This window comes from Falco rusticolus, chromosome 15 (genome assembly GCF_015220075.1).
Source record: "Falco rusticolus isolate bFalRus1 chromosome 15, bFalRus1.pri, whole genome shotgun sequence".
Lineage (NCBI taxonomy): Eukaryota > Metazoa > Chordata > Aves > Falconiformes > Falconidae > Falco > Falco rusticolus.
The window spans coordinates 5668251-5688452 of record NC_051201.1 but is presented as its reverse complement, the minus strand read 5'-3'; the positions used below and the strand labels follow the sequence as shown (position 1 = coordinate 5688452).

The following is a 20202-nucleotide window of genomic DNA, read 5'->3' as shown; positions in this document are numbered from 1 at the left end:
AGTCTTTGTTTCCACAGACCCTGCTGGATTACCAGCAAGTAATAATACCTTTGGCCTTGTGCTGTGCTAAGTGCCAAAGGAGAATGTTTTACAATTTTTATTTAGTTTCCGAATGCAGCCAGTGATTGCTTTGTGATTGTGAAAGCACTGGCCAACTTTTAGCCCAGGACAGTGAGGGAACCAAGCAAATTCATCGCAAGCGTGGACATATCTATTCCCACAGTCTGAAAATGCTTAGCAGCCTTACTGTAGGGTGAGTGCTGAATCTGAGCTATGCTCTTGTCTTGCCAAAGTTAACCACATACTGCTGAAATGGTCCCAAGCCATTGTCTGGCTGCAACTGTATAATACATCAGAAATCAGGACAGCTCTTTTTATTGCCAGCATATTTGGGAAACTTCTCCAGTGACAGTTTGTTCTGTCCGCCCATGTGCTCACTCCTTATGCATAAATAGCATCATCTACTAATAATGTCATGCTGCCAGATAAGATTCAAGAAATATGTTTGTGAGGCCAATCTGAACATTTGTGCCCAGTTCCTGTGGGTGCTGACATGTTCCTGCCTCACTGACAGCTTGCCTGTGTGCATTTTGCAACAGTGCATGGATCATGGACAAATGGATCTGGGCAATTCTAGAAAAACCCTCCTGGACAGTTTTTCTTCAGGATTCTAAGAGCATTTTACAAGATAAAACATGCATCCAAACATGCCTCTGACTAAAAGTTAAAGTTTCTCTCTTTAAAATGTTTCATAAAAAGTAACGGGCCATATGGTCATAGCCCGGATTGTAGAGGTTGCTGAAACATTATCTGTGACTCCAGCTTCTCTTACTCTAAACAGCAAAACGTGTTCCCTTCTGGTCAAAATACAGATGCTGGTACAGTGAAAAAACGGGTAAGAACAGATAACTGTAAAGCACTGAAGCTCTTACAAGGTCAGTGGGGTGCAATAGAGTCTATACTGTTAAATTGCTTCTTACCTGTGCCGAGACAGACAGCTCTTCACTCCTGTAAGTGATTTCTTGCAATACTTCTGACATTTTAAGAGCAGTCTGCATTGATGTTACGTTAACAACAGAGAGAGTTGTCAGCATCAGCCCTCGGAGCTTGGGATGAAAAGGGATAATTAGGCAAAGGAATAACATGCTAATTAGAACTGTGCAAGTAGTGCTGTATATTGGCAGCCAGGTTTGCTGTAAATTATGTGGTAGAGTAAGACTCCACAAGAGGGATCATTTGAACTGATACTAGGTCTACTGACAAGATGCCACTTGCCTTAGTAACTGTATAATCATGACTTTTATGTTACCTCCCAGCAGAGACAATTTATACACTTAACAGCCATTAATTGCAAGGAGAGTTACTTGTAAGAATTTGTACTAATGTACGTGAATTACTGTATAAATGCCATTTCCAGAGAAAGTAGAGCCATGTATGACTGATGTTACTCAAATAATGAATCATAATTGAAGGATACATTGCATTTCTCTAGATCTTTTCATCGGAGGCACTCAAGACACTCAAAGCAGTGTACAAATAAAAGCTTGTAACTGAAACCTAAGGTGGTAGCTGAAATGAACAAACTAAAATTATCTGCCATCTAGTACTTTTTGGGAAATTTAGGTATTTACCCACAGGAGAGGCCATTTTATTAATACTTAAATTGTGGAAAATCAGATTAATTTAAAGTTTCAAACCACTGTCCAAATTAGTTTAAAGTAATGTAATAACAATTGAGAATGAATTATTTTACTGATGGATGACAAAACAAATTATTTATGTGGGCAAATAGTGAAAAATAGCTGAAACCTGTGCCAAACACTGAGACAGATGCTAGAAACTTGAAACCTCCATTGATCCCAGGTGGTGATATATGAGCTTTTTATTACTTGGGAGCTGTCAAAGAATATGAAGACTCCATTATATTGCATTGTACTGAAAGACAACATGTGTCTGGCTGACCTCTTTTCGCATGTTCATCTGTAAAGATACGTTTAAGCTTTCCTCTTGGGTCTCCTGATTAAGGACAGATGTCACTGACTTATACAGCTGGAAGAGACTCATGCTGCTGTTCCCGTCTTTTAGGATAGTGTTTGCTTTCTCGGATACAATAGCTGGCAGGGTCAGGTTCCCATCGATCATATCTGCACGTCCAACCTGATGAAGAAATCAGATATGCTTAACATTGCCAACGCTGTTATAATTATCTTTGAACGGCTTCCACGATCATCTTATTGACAGCCTAGCCAGAGTGGGACAGAAAACTTTGTGTTCCTAGTTTTTATTGGTTTATTTTTAGTAGATAAGGATCTCCTTACTGGAGCAGTAGGGCAGAAGCAGGAGTTTTCTGGGGCTTACACAGAGGAACTCCAGACTAACTAAATACAGCTTATGCTTCCCAATGTCCAAATAGATCATCTTTTAAACTTCTGCCTTATAAAAAGGATAGTGAAAAATTCTTTTGACTACCTTGAGTCCACAGAAAATAGTTTCTCTTAGATAGGAAAATTGTGATTATGGCACATTCAGAAGGAAGTAATACATATAAAACAGGAAGAAGCTCCAAAAGTGAATTGTGGGTTAGGTATCATCTTGAGAGTTTTTGAAAGAAAGTAATTCTACTGTGTACCTTCACAGAAGCATTAGTTTGAACTGTATCACCAAAGTTGTTGCTAACAGTAATTGTCATATGTAAAATGAAATTATTTTCCTCTTCCCCGAGTGGAAGATAAACTGGGAAGAGTTCAGGATCCGGGCCACAGTCCAGCAGAGAATCTGAAACAAGAAAGAGGGGGTCACCTACCTGCATCACACAGACACCTCCTATTCTCTAAGAACAGGGGACTCTGGGCTTGCCCGGTGCAGGCCTGATTGACTTTTTAGTCTCCCTGGGGAGCAGAACGGGTTGTGCCTTAGCAGTAACAGTGCTTGCTAGAAGCACTGAGAAGCAGTTAGCCAAACAGTTCACCTCAGGACTTACTGGAGTTCACATAGAAGCAGTACGTGAGCTGCCTGTTGTGACTGGATTGGCATGAATCTGCCAAGCAAGGAGTGCTGCAGGAGACCGCGAACGTGGCGAGCACGGATCCCTGCTCGGGAGACACAGCACAACGGGGGATCTCGGGTGGAGGCACGGTGCTGACAAGGTATGTCTCCTCCCCGTAGCTACACTGAGTCATTGCTGGGAGTGGAGAGAGCAGAACGTCAGCAGTAATCCTGCCCTGGCAGCACTGATCTTCAGACATTAATTTTATCTACGTAACAATGATGCTGTTTGCTCAGGCACCAGAAACATCAGTCTGGGCCTAAATCAGAAGTGAAATCCTGCTATTGAACAAGCCATAAGAGGAGAACTATTAAAAACATGGTAGTGTTCACGCTATAAAACAAAGCTGTATTATTTGATCAAGCATTTAGCATAACTTCATTTCAGATGAGCCTTAACAAAGTTATTAACAGCCTGGAGTAAGGTAACTGAATTATTCCTGCTGTGCAACAGCCCAGAACAAACTTAGCTCTTAATTATTTTAAAGAACACACATGTAAAGTAACAGATCTCAACTTGTGGACTAATGTAACTTCATATTTGTCAGTGAGGCTATGTGTGTGTAACATCAGTGTGATGTCACGATGGCAGAGACTATCTTCAAGGAGTCTGAAAAACCCTGCTTGCCCCTACCTGTTACTTTAATCTGAAAAGCTTCTCCCTGTGATTGCAAGAAGGAGCTGTTCATTTTCAACATGGATGTGTTGCTTTGAAGCAATTCCAAAGAGTTCTGCCGGAAACCAGTCAGGCCACAGGCTAGAGGGAGGGCTGTAGACTGGAAAAAATCAGACAGAAAAGACAACATGACTGTAGAGGCTCTTTGCTTTGATTTCTGTTGTGATTTATCAGGAGCAGGTTGGCAGTTTGGTGCCCTTCATTATAACCCCTCCCAAACCAGGCACCCCTTTGTCTTGGTCTTCACTATTATTTTCAAAGTGTTTATTTGACAAAGTGTCACTCTGAGGCCACGTGGCTTGCCCTCGAGATGGATGTTTATTTTTGTGTGTGCTGTTTTTCTGATGAATCCGATGCTCTCACCTTGGTTTGGAATGTGTTATCTAAATACCAGCTGTAATATATGGTCTGGGAGTCCTTCTGTCCAGAGACACTCAAAACAACTTCACCACTAGCATTCACTGGCTTGCAGTTTGCCTCACACCTGTAAGGAATTAAGAGGGTAGCTACAGGTAGTAACTGTACGAGATGTCATAGTCCTTGATGTTGATTGTTTTACTGTCTTTTGACGAAAATCTGCAAAGCCCTGCAAAATGAGACAGGTGACACATGACCCACAAGCAGTGAAATACTTAATTTTAAAGCAAGAGATTTAGGAACCTTCATCTCCATTTTCAACATGACTGAGGCCCAGAACCTGCAAACTTTTTATGTTGCAAAACTGATTCAGGCTGTCAAATGAAGCCTGCTTCTATTTAAGCTCCTGAAATTATTATATTAATAGATCATTGAAATGCCACTGCTCTTTAATGAGGCACTGGAGTTTTGAAGAGCGGGTGTTTTAAGGTGATAATGTGTATCTTGGTGTCTAGTAGAAGTTTCGGACATATCTTACAGTTTTGTAAGGTACAGGTTTGTGTATGGAAATCTCCAACATTGAAAAGATGTAATGGGGTCAAAAACCCTAAATGGCCTTGGGAAGAATATTATTGAGTTTATAAAAGGATTATGTTCAGAAATGTGGACTGGAAAATGCAGCAAGGCCCATTTTGTCTGTAATTCCTATGATGGTAAGGTATAAATAGATTTACAGTTATAAGTATGTTATCACTTTATTATAATTATTATTAGTAACTGTGGCCTTCGACTATGTGTGTGCAGTAATAACATCAACCAGTGAATACTAGGGTTTAAAAACAGACCTGATTTCCAGTTGCAGTTCTTGTTTTGCAGTCACATAGAGACATTGCTCATCCTGCCTCTCTTCATTGCCATGGTTTCGGACTGTAACCCTGACAGTCACTGCTGACTTTGGAGGAGGAAGGCAGGAAGGTGGGATTTGCACTTCACTTTGGTTGGTTAGGATTGTCTGTTGCTGCACACATTCTTTCCACGCTGGCCAGCAAGCTCCTGCACAAACATTTCCTTTATAATTAGGATATTCGTAACATCCCATGTCTCTTATAAAGGAATTTCCTGCCGTAGATTTCAAAGAACTTTACAGAGCTGACAAGTTTCCTGAACCCAGTTTAAAGAGTGGGTAATCAGAGTTCAGAGTGGAGATTGGCTTTTTCAAAGTAATATATGAGGTCAGGGATAAATATGGGGATAGAACACAGATGTCCTGAATCTCAATCTAGTTTTCAGCCACAAATGTTTTGCATCACATTTAATCCTAATTATTGCTGTTTTATTGAGACACATGTACCTTTCAAATGCCTAACTAGGTAAGTCACTTGGGATTAGTTCTTGGCTGCGAGGGTGAGAGGGCTTAGGACAAGTAGATCTTGAAAAATTGAAACATTTGGGAAAAGACAAAACTGAGTACTATGCCATATTGTATACCATAATTAGTTTGGTGTTAAAACCAGGGTAAGGTAGAAGGACATTCTTCATGTACAGTGAATGGCAAACGTTAAAGCCAGAGAGTAAACCATCTTTAGTCAGATTTTCACCACTTGATCTGACATGACAGTGAGCTTGTTGCTCACCAAATAGAATTTGGTGGGAAAAGTTGAGGAAATGCACATACCACAGGACCAGAGAAAACTGGAATTATTGTTGTTGTCTGACCAGCCAAGCGTAACAGTTGTGAAAGGATCCACGTGGCGACTTGGTTTAATATATATTTTGTATTTTCTTTTGTGATCCTAAATAATAAGTAAATGTATCAGTCAGGACAGGAGCATGTACAAACACCTATGTATCTTGCTTCTTTATAATGAAAAAGGTCTGAAATTTTAGACCCCAAGTCACTGTGTGCAGCTCAGTTTAAACTATCTCCCTGATCAGTGGTTGCATGGAACTAGAAGCTATGGGAATAGAAGCGGATGGCACAGAGAAATTTGTGGCAAAATACTTCCAAACGTGGGAGTGGCTTAGGAGCACAACTCCCCTTTTCAAAACTAATGCAGGTATTTAGGAAACTAGTTCATACTAATTTTCCACTTCTGGACCAAGACTTTTAACCCTTGAACAATCATTTGTCCTCCAGTACACCTTTTAATACATGCCTTTTTTATTTGAAGTGGATACATTATGGCTATAGGTAAAGAGAAGGAGGCAGTAGCTGAATGTAGTGGGTTTGCATGGCAAGGGTTTGGTGGCGGGGGGGGGCTACAGAGGTGGTTTGTGTGAGAAGCTGCCAGAAGCTTCCCCCATGTCCGATGGAGCCAATGCCAGCTCGCTCCGACATGGGCCTGCTGCTGGCCAGGGCAGAGCCCATCAGCAACGGTGGTAGTGCCTCTGTGATACGTATTTAAGAAGGGGGGAAAAAAATAATCTGTGCCAGCAGAAGCACAGAGTGAGGAGTGAGGATATGTAAGAGCAACATCTCTGCAGCCCCCCAGGCCAGGGCAGGAGGGGCTCCAGGTGCCCAGAGATTCTATGGCAGCCCCTGGTGAAGCCCACGGTGAGGCAGGCTTTGGTGGGTACCCGGCATTCAGCCAGGGTCAAACCACCACGCTGAATTTGTCTCACTGTGCAACAAACTGTGATAAACTTAGTTTTGAATTAAATTTCTATTCCTTTGATGCAATATATTCTCACAGGCAATCTGTAAAGCATGATGCCTTCTTGTGAAGCAGCACGTCTCCTATAGCAGACATCTATCTGCTAGTGTTACAGTTAAAAACTAGACCTCTAAGTTGATAATAAAATATTCTACCTGGCAATTTTATTATTTAAATTTATGCAGTTGCTAGCAATTGGTGTATCATTAGTTTCCCAGTTTATGGTAAACTGGAAATGTCTTCTTTGCAAAGTAACTTAAATATTCCAATACAGGAGCAGAAAACATGTAGAAACAATACAAAAATATAATAAACTCTGCTTGGAGGATAGCCCCTCAGAGAGTTTTGCATGAGTCAAGTAGATAAAATAAAAATTCATCAAAGCACATTTCAACTTCCAAAACTGAATCACTGTGAAAACTTAATTTTCTCTAATCGTGAAATTGTTACTTGCAGGCCTTTTATGAATCGTAGATTGAATGCTTGTAAACACATTTGTCTCAGAGACTTTTGGTGTATGTTTTATGTTAAACCATATGGGTCACAGAAAATCTAGTCCATAATCTAGTATGCTACAAATACTTCTTTTCAATATCTCATGCAGCACTTTTACTGGCAAGAAACATTTCTAAGCATTTAAATTTTAAAGGAAGTTCCTTAAATAATACTTACATTTGTCTTTTGGGTATTTGTTTTGGAGCTGCCTTCTTCCTTAGCAGAATCTGTTTAATACAAAACAAAGCAGAATATTTTAGTGCTACCTGTAGAGCTTTCGGAGATGCTCAGTGAATATGACTCAAATACACAGGGTTTAGCTACCAACAGTCTGACAGATAGGGCTGTAACAGACTGAAATTGTAACAAGCTAGTCACATCCTACAAAGGAGGTGATCCTGATTCTTCAAACATGATGAAGATGGGCTGAGAGAGCTGGGGTTGTTTAGCCTGGAGAAGGCTCCAAGGAGACCTTATAGCAGCCTTCTAGTATATAAAGGTGGCCTGCAGAAAAGCTGGAGAGGGACTTTTTACAAGGGCATGTAGTGATAGGACAAGGCAGGGTGGCTTTAAGCTGTAAAGAGGACAGATTTAGATTACACAGTAGGAAGAAATTCTTTACTGTGAAGGTGACAAAACAGTGGAACAAAGTTGCCCGGAGCAGCTGTGGGTGTCCCATCCCTGGCAGTGTCCCAGGCCAGGCTGGACAGGGCTGGGAGCAACCTGGGCTGGTGGTGGGTGTCCCTGCCCATGGCAGGGGGTGGGGCTAGATGGTCTTTAACATCCCTTCCAACCCAAACCATTCTATGATTACAGGAAATTAAAATTAGTTCATGGAAGGTGATGGAGTTTCATCGATGTCCAAAGAAAAATTAAGGGAAAGCACTGGAAAAGGCTTCATAGGATTAGTACTAAAGTCACTTTATTCCTGGTATAATCTGATTTTGTAAATGTAATGATGAGCCATCTAGAAGCATTTACTGACAACAATTTATGATACTGCTGTGATGCAATTATTTCCTGGTTTCAGAGCTATGTCCTGAGCCATAAACTTCACTAATTATTTCTAGGACAAATAGCAAATGTGCAATGTGTAACATATACAGAATGATACTATTTTATGACTACTTGAAAGCCAGGGACTCTGCCTTCATCAGGAATAAGCCTTCACAAAAGTTTACAGCACAGTTGCTGGAATGAAAGCAATTACTAGATACAAATCATAAACACTGTGTGAAATGCTGTGATTGCAAAAAGACACTTATGTGGTCAAAACCAGCACTGGCAGATTAATGCAGTTACCTTTTTTGTGAGAACTGTTTGCCAACACAGTGATGAACCCAAGATCCAGACTCATGTTTGAGAAGGCATTCATGGCCACCACTTTCACTAGGAAAGTACCTAGAGAAGACAAATGGCCAGTTAAGAATACCAGTGGGACCAGTCCATCTTATTTGAGGTCTAAAATCTAATTCATACAGAAAATCCTATTAATTTCTTTAAGAGCTTTGTTTTTTTCTGATGACTTTCCACTGCTGAAAGGCTTTTCAAGGAATGGTCTTCCCCTTTATCTTAGCTTTTTAATAACTCAGCTGTCTTTATTCTAGCGCTTGCAATGCTGTTCTTTGTCAGCTGGCTATGGTATTACCACACAGGGAACTAGAGGTGTGCAAATACTGGAGGCCAAATGAGTTTATGCATCTTGAGAGAGCAGATGTCTTGTTTGAAAATTTCTGCCTGAAAGGAAGGGATGTTCAAATGGGTATAGGGAGACCCAATAAAACTTGTAATATTTAATAATTTTAAAACATAAAATGAAATCATAATTAGCTTGTAGTGTTCCTGCTTTGGCATGGGATTTGTATAGTTCATTAAAGGAGGAAACTTTTTTATCTTCCGCCACTGAATTAACTCTTAAGGGCAATCTCCCTAACCTACATTTTAAAGGCTTTGATTTCTTAATAATGGAAAGAAAAAATTACTAAAAAAACTTTTTCATAAGTAAGTCCAACAAAAACTACATGTTGGACACCAATGCACAGAGAAGCTTTCCTTTTCTTTGTCATCTCTACTGAGAACTCAGATTATTAATTACTGCAGTGTAAAATGCAGAGGATTGTAAACTTGAAAAGTTATGCATATGAACAAACAGTAGGAAAACACTTTGTGATTCAGGAAAATGTGATCATTTGTACTTGAATCAGTTTGTGTCATGAAAATTAAACCCTGGTTCACTATGTCTTTTCTATTGCAAAGATCAGGTGGAGCCTTGCTTTCCGTCTCCATATGGACACTCATTTGCCAGTTAATTTTTTTTAGCTCCCTTACAAGTCAATGAGACTGTGCTGCTCATAGTGTTCTGCAGACCCAGTTTGAGCAGTTAGAAAAGCTACCCAATTCACCTGTAATTGTCCCCTACCCCAGGATGCTGTGACTGTATGTGAACTCCTCTACTCAGCTGTGTCTTGGAAATACAGATGTCAGCACGCTGTACCTTCAGAGTGCACGGGGATGATGTATGTTCGAGGTTCCCCATGAGGACCATCTTCTTTATGAGAGTGAGTTTCATTACATCCAGTCACCTCAAACTTCAGCTGATCTGGGGCACCATGAGACACAGAGACATTCACCTCCAAATTCTCCCCCAGGTGCAGGGTGTGAGAAGCTAGTGCAGCCTGAAGACCAGATACTGGCTCAATGAAGTGAACAGCAATACGCTCAGAGATCTCCAATGCAGTTGTGTTGCTGGATGCTCGGATTTCCAGCTGATGTATCCCTGGGCCCAGCAGCTCCTGAGAGGCACTGTTGAGTGTCAGATTGTGAGGAGCGATTCCTTCCTTTGCACTGGATTCAGTGAGTGTCACATTATCTGCTAATATAATGTAGGTCACTCCGTTGCCTGCAAAAAGACAGTTCAAAATTTCTCACAGCTTGTGTAATAGCCCATCCAAATCTAGTGGCTCTGTGCAGCATTTGGGTATGTATAAAGGAGTCATAAGAACACTGTAGCAATGCAGTCATTTTTAGTAAAGTCACTCAAGGTGGTTTTGTGCCCCTTTAGATTCCCTATGGTAGTCTATCTATCGTGTGTTTTCTGCTGGGACTGTTAGGATAGTCAAGAGAATTCAAACATACACTACTGAAGTTTATTTTTTAAGGATATATGTAGATTCCAGGAACTTGAAGAAAAAATGAAATGTACGCCAGCAAACGTGACCAGCTCAGCACAGGATCCTTTTACCCTCAATCCGAGAAGCATTTCTGTGGATTCCTAACTTTAAATATGGAGATATTCTTACTGGCTTCATGTGGATTTGTGTGACTAAAGTTATGCTCATGCTTTGTCAGCTTTGTGTAGAGGGAAAAAGGGTTTATACTTGGTTTTGGTGTAATAGCTCTGAGAAAGACCCCCTCCAATAGAGCTGAGAGCGTTCAATTGCAGCAATGCAACAGTTAGAGGGAAAGCATTCACTAAAAAGGTGACTCGTTTTGCATAATGAAAATCCTGCTTCTATCGCATGGGTGGCATAATATTTAGCCTACCATTTAAATCACGAAAAGTAATTACCGTCACCTCCATTGAGTTCAACTTGAATCCACAACAACTCCCCATACAGTGTACGGCAGTGAGAGCTGTTCCCAGATTCATACTGGCTATAGCACCCGGTAATGCTTAGTTGATCCTCCTTATCCTGTACAGTCACCCTCTTCTGTGCCATCACGTGCCATTCACTGGTGGTGCATTCCACAAAAACAGTAAACACTCCAGGAGTTGAATACCTGTATGTGACGTTGCTGACCAGTCTAGAATAGAAAGAGAACAGCTACTTGTTGTGGAAGACTGTCCTGGGAAATCCTTAGCCTTACGTGGGAACAGTGGTCACAGTTCCCAGATTTCTGACCTGACTCAGCTCTCCTGCAATCGCTGTAATCCCTCATTTATTTACAGAGACTTTTTAGGGTTGGAGATTGTTCCTTTGTTCCAGCTACAGCGTCATTAAGGTTGTATATCAGGGGTGGTCATTCTCAAAGCGTACCTATACGGGTGGATACATTTTGCTGTAAAGTAGGTAGATTACAGTTCAATAGCATGTGGCATTAGATCTGGTTTGTGACTCGTTGGCTCTGAGCACAGACATGTGACTGTGCATATTAGAACATGTAACAGTGACCTTAATTCTCTATTCTTTATTTTATTCCTGATTTACCTTCTCCTAGATATATCAGTGGAAGCTGAGGCTCCTCAGCATTTTGTCAGAGCACTCCCTTGCTCTATTTTTTTTTAATGTGCAGCTGCTTCTGTACTTGCCCACGCTAGCAAAAATGTCTCTTCTTGACTCCTGGGTCTGGTGCAGCTCTGGTCATGATAGCAATAAGAGATGAATGGATATGAAGATATCTGTGGTAGTTGCTGTTATTACTAACAAGCACAGCAAAATGATGAAAAGAACCTAAAGATACCCTTCTTGAATGACATGCACCATGGAAAGCAAATAAGTGATATTCCTGACACTGTTGTCTCTGAACTCTTTCTGTTCTTATCATGGTACCACCTAGCAAATGCAGACAAAGATCAGGATATATCATCCTTGATAACACTTATTTTTCATTAGCAGTTTTAATGAAGACAAAGGTTTCATTCTAACCAGATTTCAAAAACATGCCAATGACAAGATCAGACCAGTAGAGGCAATTCCTGTAAGAGTATGTACCAAACTGGACACAGAAAACAGATGAGCATGACCGTGAGCCATTTAGTAGGTGAAGTAAAAGGGCTTCCCACAAAAAGAGCAAGCCTCTGCTTACAGCCAGCAAATGTATCTTACTTAAAAGCGCACTATCAAAGAATTTTTTTCAAGTTCTTTACAGCTACAGGCCTGTGTCTGTAGCTCTGAAAGAATGTTTACTGTTTCTAGTACGTTACTGCTTTTTGGGTTTCATTCTTCTACTCCTACTTTTCTGGTTGACTCAAGAAGGATTCCATCAGTAAATGAATAAATTTCTAGAGCCATTCTCTGTCTGTCATTCCTAGAAGTAGGACAAAACCTGATTTTTAAATCCAGCAGAAAAATGTTTCATCTTGAGAAGACACAATTTTTATGCAACTAAAGCAAAAGAAAAACTCCAGCTGTTGTATTATTTTAAATGTTATTAAAAAATACTCTTTAAACTTAAGAAGGTAATGCTTGCCTGGTTTTTTTGCAGTTACTGATATGTTTTCAGTAATTTTCTGTCTTGGGTTCGGGAATAAATTCTCTTAGTAAGAAGTAGGAATCACTTGTCATCATAAGCAGAAGAAAGATTGTGGTTGGCAGCTTGACAAAAAATTGTGTATTAATTTCAAAACAAGTTTCTGCAGAATCCAAGTATGATCTATTATTAATCAACTTAATGTTTAACATCTCATTTAAGAGACTTGGAGCATTCAATAAAATGCAAGCAGTGAAACTGACTGGTTATCTGATGATACATGAAGGATGTATCTTACGTTAGAGGGTAGTAAGGATCAACAGTGTGGCCATCTCCAGTGCTAATGATACAGGAAAGGTTGCCAGAGTATGGAGAGAGCAGCCAGTTCAAACTGACCATGACATTTTCAAAGACAAAGCACGTATCTGTTACAACCAGCTGCAGACCTGTAAAACATAATGACAGAATTCAATGCCATCGTCTGTCTACATTTCTTGCATCATTCAAATAATTGTCGTCTATTGAAAGCAGGCCTTCTCCAAAACAGAGTTGATACTGATGCTAGTTTGAGTGCATTAGTGGTGCAACAGGGAGCTGATTCTTTCCCATACCTACTGGTTCAAGATTCTTTTGGAACATAATTTCATCTAAGTGTGTTTTATGTGATTGAATTTCCTAGCTTTGTATCCTACCAAAACCCCTCAGGACAGGGAAGCTACATTTTTGTCCCTATTTTTAGTGGTCACTGCTCTTCCAGGTTTTTCACTGAGGATGGAGCTGTGATTTTTAAGATAAATATCAATGCTCACAGTGTTGCAGCAAAGAGCAGAACAGGCTTTTGGTGTTGACAGCCCCCTCCCACTTACCTTCCTTGCAGTGGTATTGAATAGACAAATAGCTTCCAGAAGCTGGACAAGGATCTCCAAAGAAAGTGCCATCTGCTGCCACCTGGCAGGCCTGGAGACCGTGACACTGGCCTGGAAAGAAGGACCATTTTATATGAACCAGTGGGTTTTGTCTTTGACTGTCGTAACAGCTCGGATGAGAGATGATTAGAGGGAAAACAAGGAGAGAGGGAGCAACACCAGGTGCCTGATGTCTAGACAAACTCCCACGTCACTTTGACTTGTGTTGCTTATTGCCTGGTATTTCTTAGCACCATTCCACTTTACTGGAAAAAAGCTGAGTTAAAGTGGCTAAAACCCCCAAGTTACGTGTTTTGTTTCATTTTGGCTAGAAGCCCAAAGAATCACCATAGAGACAGGCCATAGCCACTGTTCAGTCTGGCAGGCAGCAGAGCCACGTAGGTGCAGCAAGCTGGGTACTCAACACACAGCAGGCAGCAGCAGATCCCTCCTGTCCCCGTGGGTGCCAGCCTTTTCGCCCTTCCTGGTTTGGAGTTAGGTTTGTATGGATGTGTTCTCTTCCATCTCTGTCAAACCTAGGGTATCCCATTGAGTTCATCAGGGAATCAGCGTGGCCACATATTTTCTTCACACAGTGAGAGAAACGCCCTAATTCTCCACTTGCTCCCACTCTCCTCTGAATCTTTGCTCCTCGCAAAGTCCCTCCTTTCCATCCAGCCTCTTCTGGGAACCTCCTACATCAGAAGTTCTCTCTGATTCCCTTCATTTTAGCAATAATCCACTTTCCCATTCACTAACTCTACTGAAATACAAACTAAAGTATTTTAGGGACCAGGAACTTTGGCACATACTCTATGCTTCCAACAAGCAATGCCATAAGATACTACCTGCTACTTCATCTCTGACACTGATCCAGCTACAGCCTTCATCTGTATCGTACTGGAGAGGAGTCTCCGATACACAGTAGTGAGGGGTCTTCCGTCCATAGAAGCTCTCTCCGATTTGAATAACTTCTCCTGATCCGCACTGTACAGTGGCATTGTTATTTTCACAAGCAATGCTCTGACCAGATTCTAATAGGAGAGAAAAAAATATTTCTGAAAAATCCTGCTACAGTTGTGAATAACCATTTTTTTAGTTTCCATTTCTTCTCTTTTCCCTTTTAAGCTGAACAATTAATAAAATAAAATTTAAAAAAGAACAAAGAATAAAATATTTTCCCTTTTTTAAAATCCAAAGTAATAGATTTCTGGTTTTTACTGCTTTAAACAAAAATTTGAGAATATTTTTTTAAAATAAAAAATTTTGAATTAAAAAAATAAGCTTTTTTTTTTTAGGAAAATGCTTAGCATTTATTTGATCTGCAGTACTGGAAGGTTTAAAGTTACTCCTTGCTTCCAAAAGAGCCTTCTGGCAGTGTGTGATTTGCATGATGTTCAGGTAATTGCTCTGGAGAATAGTTTGCATATTAAGTATGGGACCTGTTCCCATTTCTGCTACAGAGACACCTTTGTTCCTGTGTGATATTCGACTGACTTCATTCAGCAGGACTGCTCAAATGAGTAAGGTCATATCTCTAAATGTGTACACCTCATTCTTTGATTAATCTGGGACAGTTAATTATCTTTCAGAATTCTTAGTATCCTGTAGTAATCAGGATACTTAATACCCTGAAGAGAAGGATGCAAAAGACTGCTGTCTTTTGGGAGTGTTGCAAAAGAATGTTTTTGTTTCAGCTGTCTCAGGTTTAAATACATTGTCCTCCAGTTGCTGTTTTGATCGTTCCCCTTAAGTAATTTGATTAACAGTGCCAATGTGTGCACACTGCAGTAATTGTGTGCTATTGTTATTTAAAGGCTAAATCTAAGCCTGGCTGTAACTATAGCAACATGATCAGTTTACAGATTAGAGCTCTCTAAATAAGCCTGAAAAATAATTTGTTGTTAAATTCTAATACAGACTATCATCTTGTGCAAATTTTTTTTTGTTCTAGAAATAATAAGAAATAATAATAAGGAAAGATTTTATTTGTGTCGAGAAACACAGATAACCAGGATAGATGGCCAAAGAAAGGATGAAGACAGAACACTCTGGTTAGTGGTTTGTACAGATAGACCTAGTTCATAGATCAAGTAGACAAGTTATCAGGAATGAGAGATATTAAATTCAACTAGTGGTACTATTTGGAGGTACCAACACATTTAATTTGAAGTTTCAAACTGAACGTTACTGCAAACCAAGCCTCACAGTAGCTGTGTGTGAAGGTGTTAAGTATCACTATGCCCATTTTACAGAGACAAACTGAAGCACACTCAGGCTGTGGGAAGTTCCAGGCATTCAACACCTAGAGAAACTTTTTCTTTGGGATATTGGATCTAATTCCTTGCATGCACACGCAAAGCTGCTAAAAGTGGAGTCCACTCTGTTACCGAAATATGTATGTTTATTAATGGACATGGGCTGTAGATACTGAAAACAAGGCTATAGTTGCCTCAGTCCTGGGTAATGAAGTGATGGATGTGGTGTAGGACATTGTTTTTCATTAATGCAAACGCTCTTTGAATTTAATAGTCTTTAAGTCAGATCCTATGATAACAGATGATAATTTCCCTATAAACAGACATTTGTCTACTGTGGTTGTAATGGAAAAATAATTTTAGTCTGTTTTTGCAAGGAAAATAAGCATAAGGGTTTGTGCTGTCTGCCAATTTCATCTCCCCCAATCATTTTTAATGTTAGTCATCTTCAGCCAGATTTGATGTATAGATATAAAATTCAAAACACCCTAAAATTCCATGAAAATCAATAGCTAGGTAGAAGAGAAGGAGCTACATCAGTGCCTCCATTAGGAGTAGGGATTACAACCTGATGTTTATCTGTTCCATGGTGTGGGATTCAACTGGCCAGCACATAAATCTGGAGCTCTGGAGCACCTGCAGGACTGCCGGGGAGGGAGCTGAGGGAGTGAGAAGTATTTGCAGAGGTGCGACATGCTGGGGAGATGGGAGTGAACTGGGAGTGCTGAGGAGGAAGGTAGGGAGGGGATGTGGAACAGAAAATCAGGACAGGAAACAAAACGTTATTAGTTTTGCTGATTGCTGGAATGACTTGTTAATTATGTCAGAAGTAGTACAGTACTGGACCAAGGCAGCAGCAATTCTAGGGTTTGTGGAAACCTGTACCTGCATACTGGATTCAAAGACTTTTTGTATTAGTGAGTCTACAGCCAAACTGTCCGTCCGGCGCTTATGACCTTTATTCTAGTTACAGTTTAAAATGCCTGGCTGGTGTGCAAAGTACAAGAAACACAAATTCCCCTCGTATCTATATGTTGAATGAGGTGATATTGCCAGCATTTCTTTCCAGGACTGTTTGTTCCAAGTCACAATGTAAGGGACACAATGTCTGAAGAGTTTCTGTCTGAGCACTAAAATGCCACCAGGTAGTACAGGTTCTTGTCTGCTTCTTTACCTGGGGAAGCCCTCAAACTTCACCTCATGGAAGGGTTTGAGAAGAAACAAGAAAGACTTGCTCTCACTTTTGCTTACTCCAGGCTGCTAGGAGTGGTGTCTCTTGGAAGCTTGGCTGTATTTTTGCTTCAGTTACAGATGGAAATTATTTTGGCACGTATTTCTGATTAAGAGTATTTTTATAGGGCAGTTATGCAGTTCTCATCTAGCTCAGGTACTATGGTGTTGTGAGAGTTTATTCTTGCAACCATGCTATGGGAGGCACTACTCAAATTTAAACTAGCTAGCTTATGTCCACTGTAGACATGGACTGCTACTCATTTAGGTTCACCCTCAGATCCGTTTCTATTTTGCTAGACCTCTATTGGGAACCTGGACCTTGTTTGGCTAGTTTGAGCACCTACATCTCCCAGTGATTTCAGGATTCTTCCGTTCTTTAGATCAGATCTTATATCAGCACACTAGAAAAGGAGTACCTGCTGGGGTTATATGGCCTTTTGCTTGTTCACTTTTAATAAGCTTGATTAAGTTATTTTGCAGCCACTTTGAAAGCAACCAGGCAATTTATGGACAGTTGTGAATATGGCATGCTCACTTCTCAGTTTCAGCTATTGTGTATCTTACCAAACTCGCAAATGAAGTCAAATTCCTGGCTGCAATTTTCAGTCACACCCCACTGATACTTGGCATTCTTCAGGATGTACCCACATGTGGATGAGAAGGTAGATGGCTGATCCTTGTACCAGTTACTGTAGCTTATATTTGAAGTGTCCAGCCAAATCATCAACCCTGTGAACAAAGCAATTGTGTCCCCAGTGTTTATTTTCAACTGTAATACAATTACAGAGCCAAAGCCTGCAGAGCAGGACTGTAGCCCTGCTCCTGCTGAAGCAGAGGTGGTTTAGTCTGAATAGGGATCTTCAATTATGTTTTATATTTAACTTGATATAATCATTAAAAGAGACACTACCCCTTCCCCTTGTGCTCCCAACCTCAAGATTCCACCATTTCCCTTGCATCAGATCTTGCAGCATTTCCTAGTGTGATGAATTGTCTCAGCTTGCTCTTCCACTGGAGACCTAACCCAGCGCATTTTTTTCACTGGGTCAGCAAGCTGTTCTAATTCACCATGCATTCACACAGCTACAAGATCCAATGGAAAGGGTGACAACAGGCAACTGGGAAGTGAACCAGGCAATTTAAACTTCTTAATATAAATCTGAAGTTACAGCAACAAAAGACAGTAGCTTTTCAGCAGATGTCTACAGAGAAACTAACTGTGTTTGTTACCATGTCAAGTAAGCATCATGGGCTGATACAGTTTTCAAGAAGACATGATTTCAAAATCACCTACCGTCAGTAGTTTGATTCAGCAAGGAGTTTGAGATCAGTCCTATCCACCATTCCTGATCCTCAGCAATATGTTTTTGCAAGAACTCTTGAGTTTCCTCAGTTTCAATAAAGACAAGGTGCCCTCCTCCTCTCTCACACCAGCTCTGGGCACTTGTGAAGGTACGCTGGAGCCTAACAAACTCATAGCATGAATGGTTGAAAGCTACCTGGTACTCTGAGCAAAGGGTCCCTTCATCAACGGTTGCATCGTCCACAGCCAAACATCCTGCAAGAGAAATTAGAACTGCGATCCCAAGCCACATTCTCAGCTCAGTGCCCTGTGTGGCACTCATCTTGCTTATCAAATCACCAGTCTTTCCCCTGCCTTCTTCCAAAGCTTGAGATCTCGTGCTTGTCATGTCATCAGCATTTCTCCTTCCTCCTTGCTGCTTGCAACAACAGCAGCGATAGAACATGGAACAGATTGCTTCTAATATATAAAGGCAATTGTGTCTGAGGATACACACAACAAGTGCAATGGCCATTGTAAGGCCCATTGTGTAAATATCTCATTCCACGTGAAGTCAGTTTGAAGACAAGACATCAGAGTATTGCTTTTCTCATGAGCAGAGAAGATAAAGTTGATAGATGCTGCTGTTGAACACATGGGAAAGTGAGATAAGGCTCCTACATCAAAGGCATCATTGTGTGAACATTAAAGCTGGAGGTCTTTACAACAACAGAGATACAATAGTAAGAATGAGAGGAGAATTAGGGAAATGAGAAACACAAAGAGTTACGAGACGGGAAAACACACAGTGCTCCTCTAGATATATTTTATTGTTTTGGATTGCTTTATTTGTAATAATAGTTGTTTGTTGTGCTTCTTTTGGATGCTAATGCAATGTCTAATTATCATATCATATTCCTACTGCCCACCTGTTTACACGCACACAGGTTAATCTCAGCTGTTCCAAGTAAGCTTCATTTTGGGTGAAATGCTCCCATCATCCCTTACAAGCTAAGCTGCTTAACTGTATAGAGCTACAGTATTTATACCTGCTAGGAGGTAGAGGAGGCCAGAAGTTAAAACTGTGATTTAGAAAAGATGAAAGTATTGCCTTAATCATCAAAACTACTTAGGAGCCCTATGTGCACATTCCAAAGGCTGCTGATGGACTTTGGGAAGCCAGCCCAGCAATACTTAGGAGCTGAAATCCCAAAGTGCTTCTGAACTTCCTTACAAAAAGATACCCGTCAGGTTTACAAGGCCACTGGATTAGCAGAAATAGAGTATAAATAAGGATCTTTAGCTATTGTGATCCCCCTGTCTTTGGCATTAACCCCACTGAATTTGAGGCAATTATTAATTTATAGCACCATAACCTGATGCTGAAAGAACATGCACTCATATTTAGACATGGATCAGTGAGCCAGCTCCTCATCACAGAGGTGCAGGAAGCAGTGATGTTTGGTGGAATTCCCACATTCCAGAAATGCCACCTGGATTGTGCCGTTGAGCTGAAGGTAGTGCACATACCACGCAGTATGCCTGCCCAGCTCTAACTCTAAAGCTTTCTTGCAAACTGAAGTATGCATCCAGTAAACATTTAAGAGTGATCTTCAGTCCCAAGACCTTTCTGGACCTGCGGTTCATAGTCACCCTGCCCAGCTGGATAAAGCAGAACTGTGATCAGGGGGTTTGAGATAAAGGCCATGGAAAGTGTTTAATGGGTAGGACAATTGTGGAGGAGGAGAGGAAAGGGGAAGAAAATGCACTGTGATGGAGGGACAGACACTATGCTGGATATCTCTTTTCCCATTACACTTGAAAATCAAGACTTGCCGCAGCTATGGAGCCCTTGGAGCAGATCCCACATTAATTTATGACTGATTAACAGAGAGGGCTTATGCAGCAGCTGAGATGTGAATATTCAGACTGGGTTTCCTAGCTCAGGAGAAGTCCAATCCATATTCTGATTAGCTGATGGATCTGGCCCAGTCAGTGCCCAGACACCCATCCCCTTCCTGGAAAAGACCATATAACTTTGATTATCAGCTGGTTATGTCAAGGATGTCTGCAAATTAGGAGTCCTTTTTGGGCCTACATACAAAAC

General features: G+C 40.7%; 1 protein-coding gene across 1 annotated transcript in view; it reads right to left on the bottom strand.

Annotated features, from left to right (window-relative positions):
• PKD1L2 (polycystin 1 like 2) overlaps positions 1-18642 on the bottom strand; it is a 41684-nt gene extending 23042 nt beyond the window's left edge. The window contains 17 exon segments of the mRNA XM_037409437.1: positions 981-1106; positions 1948-2157; positions 2630-2775; positions 2981-3181; positions 3680-3821; positions 4085-4205; positions 4924-5131; positions 5754-5871; positions 7405-7454; positions 8530-8628; positions 9722-10126; positions 10802-11031; positions 12716-12863; positions 13284-13394; positions 14171-14356; positions 17378-17542; positions 18108-18642. Of these exon segments, the coding sequence (XP_037265334.1) occupies positions 981-1106; positions 1948-2157; positions 2630-2775; positions 2981-3181; positions 3680-3821; positions 4085-4205; positions 4924-5131; positions 5754-5871; positions 7405-7454; positions 8530-8628; positions 9722-10126; positions 10802-11031; positions 12716-12863; positions 13284-13394; positions 14171-14356; positions 17378-17542; positions 18108-18642 (3201 nt within the window).
• Positions 18643-20202: the final 1560 nt, after the last annotated feature.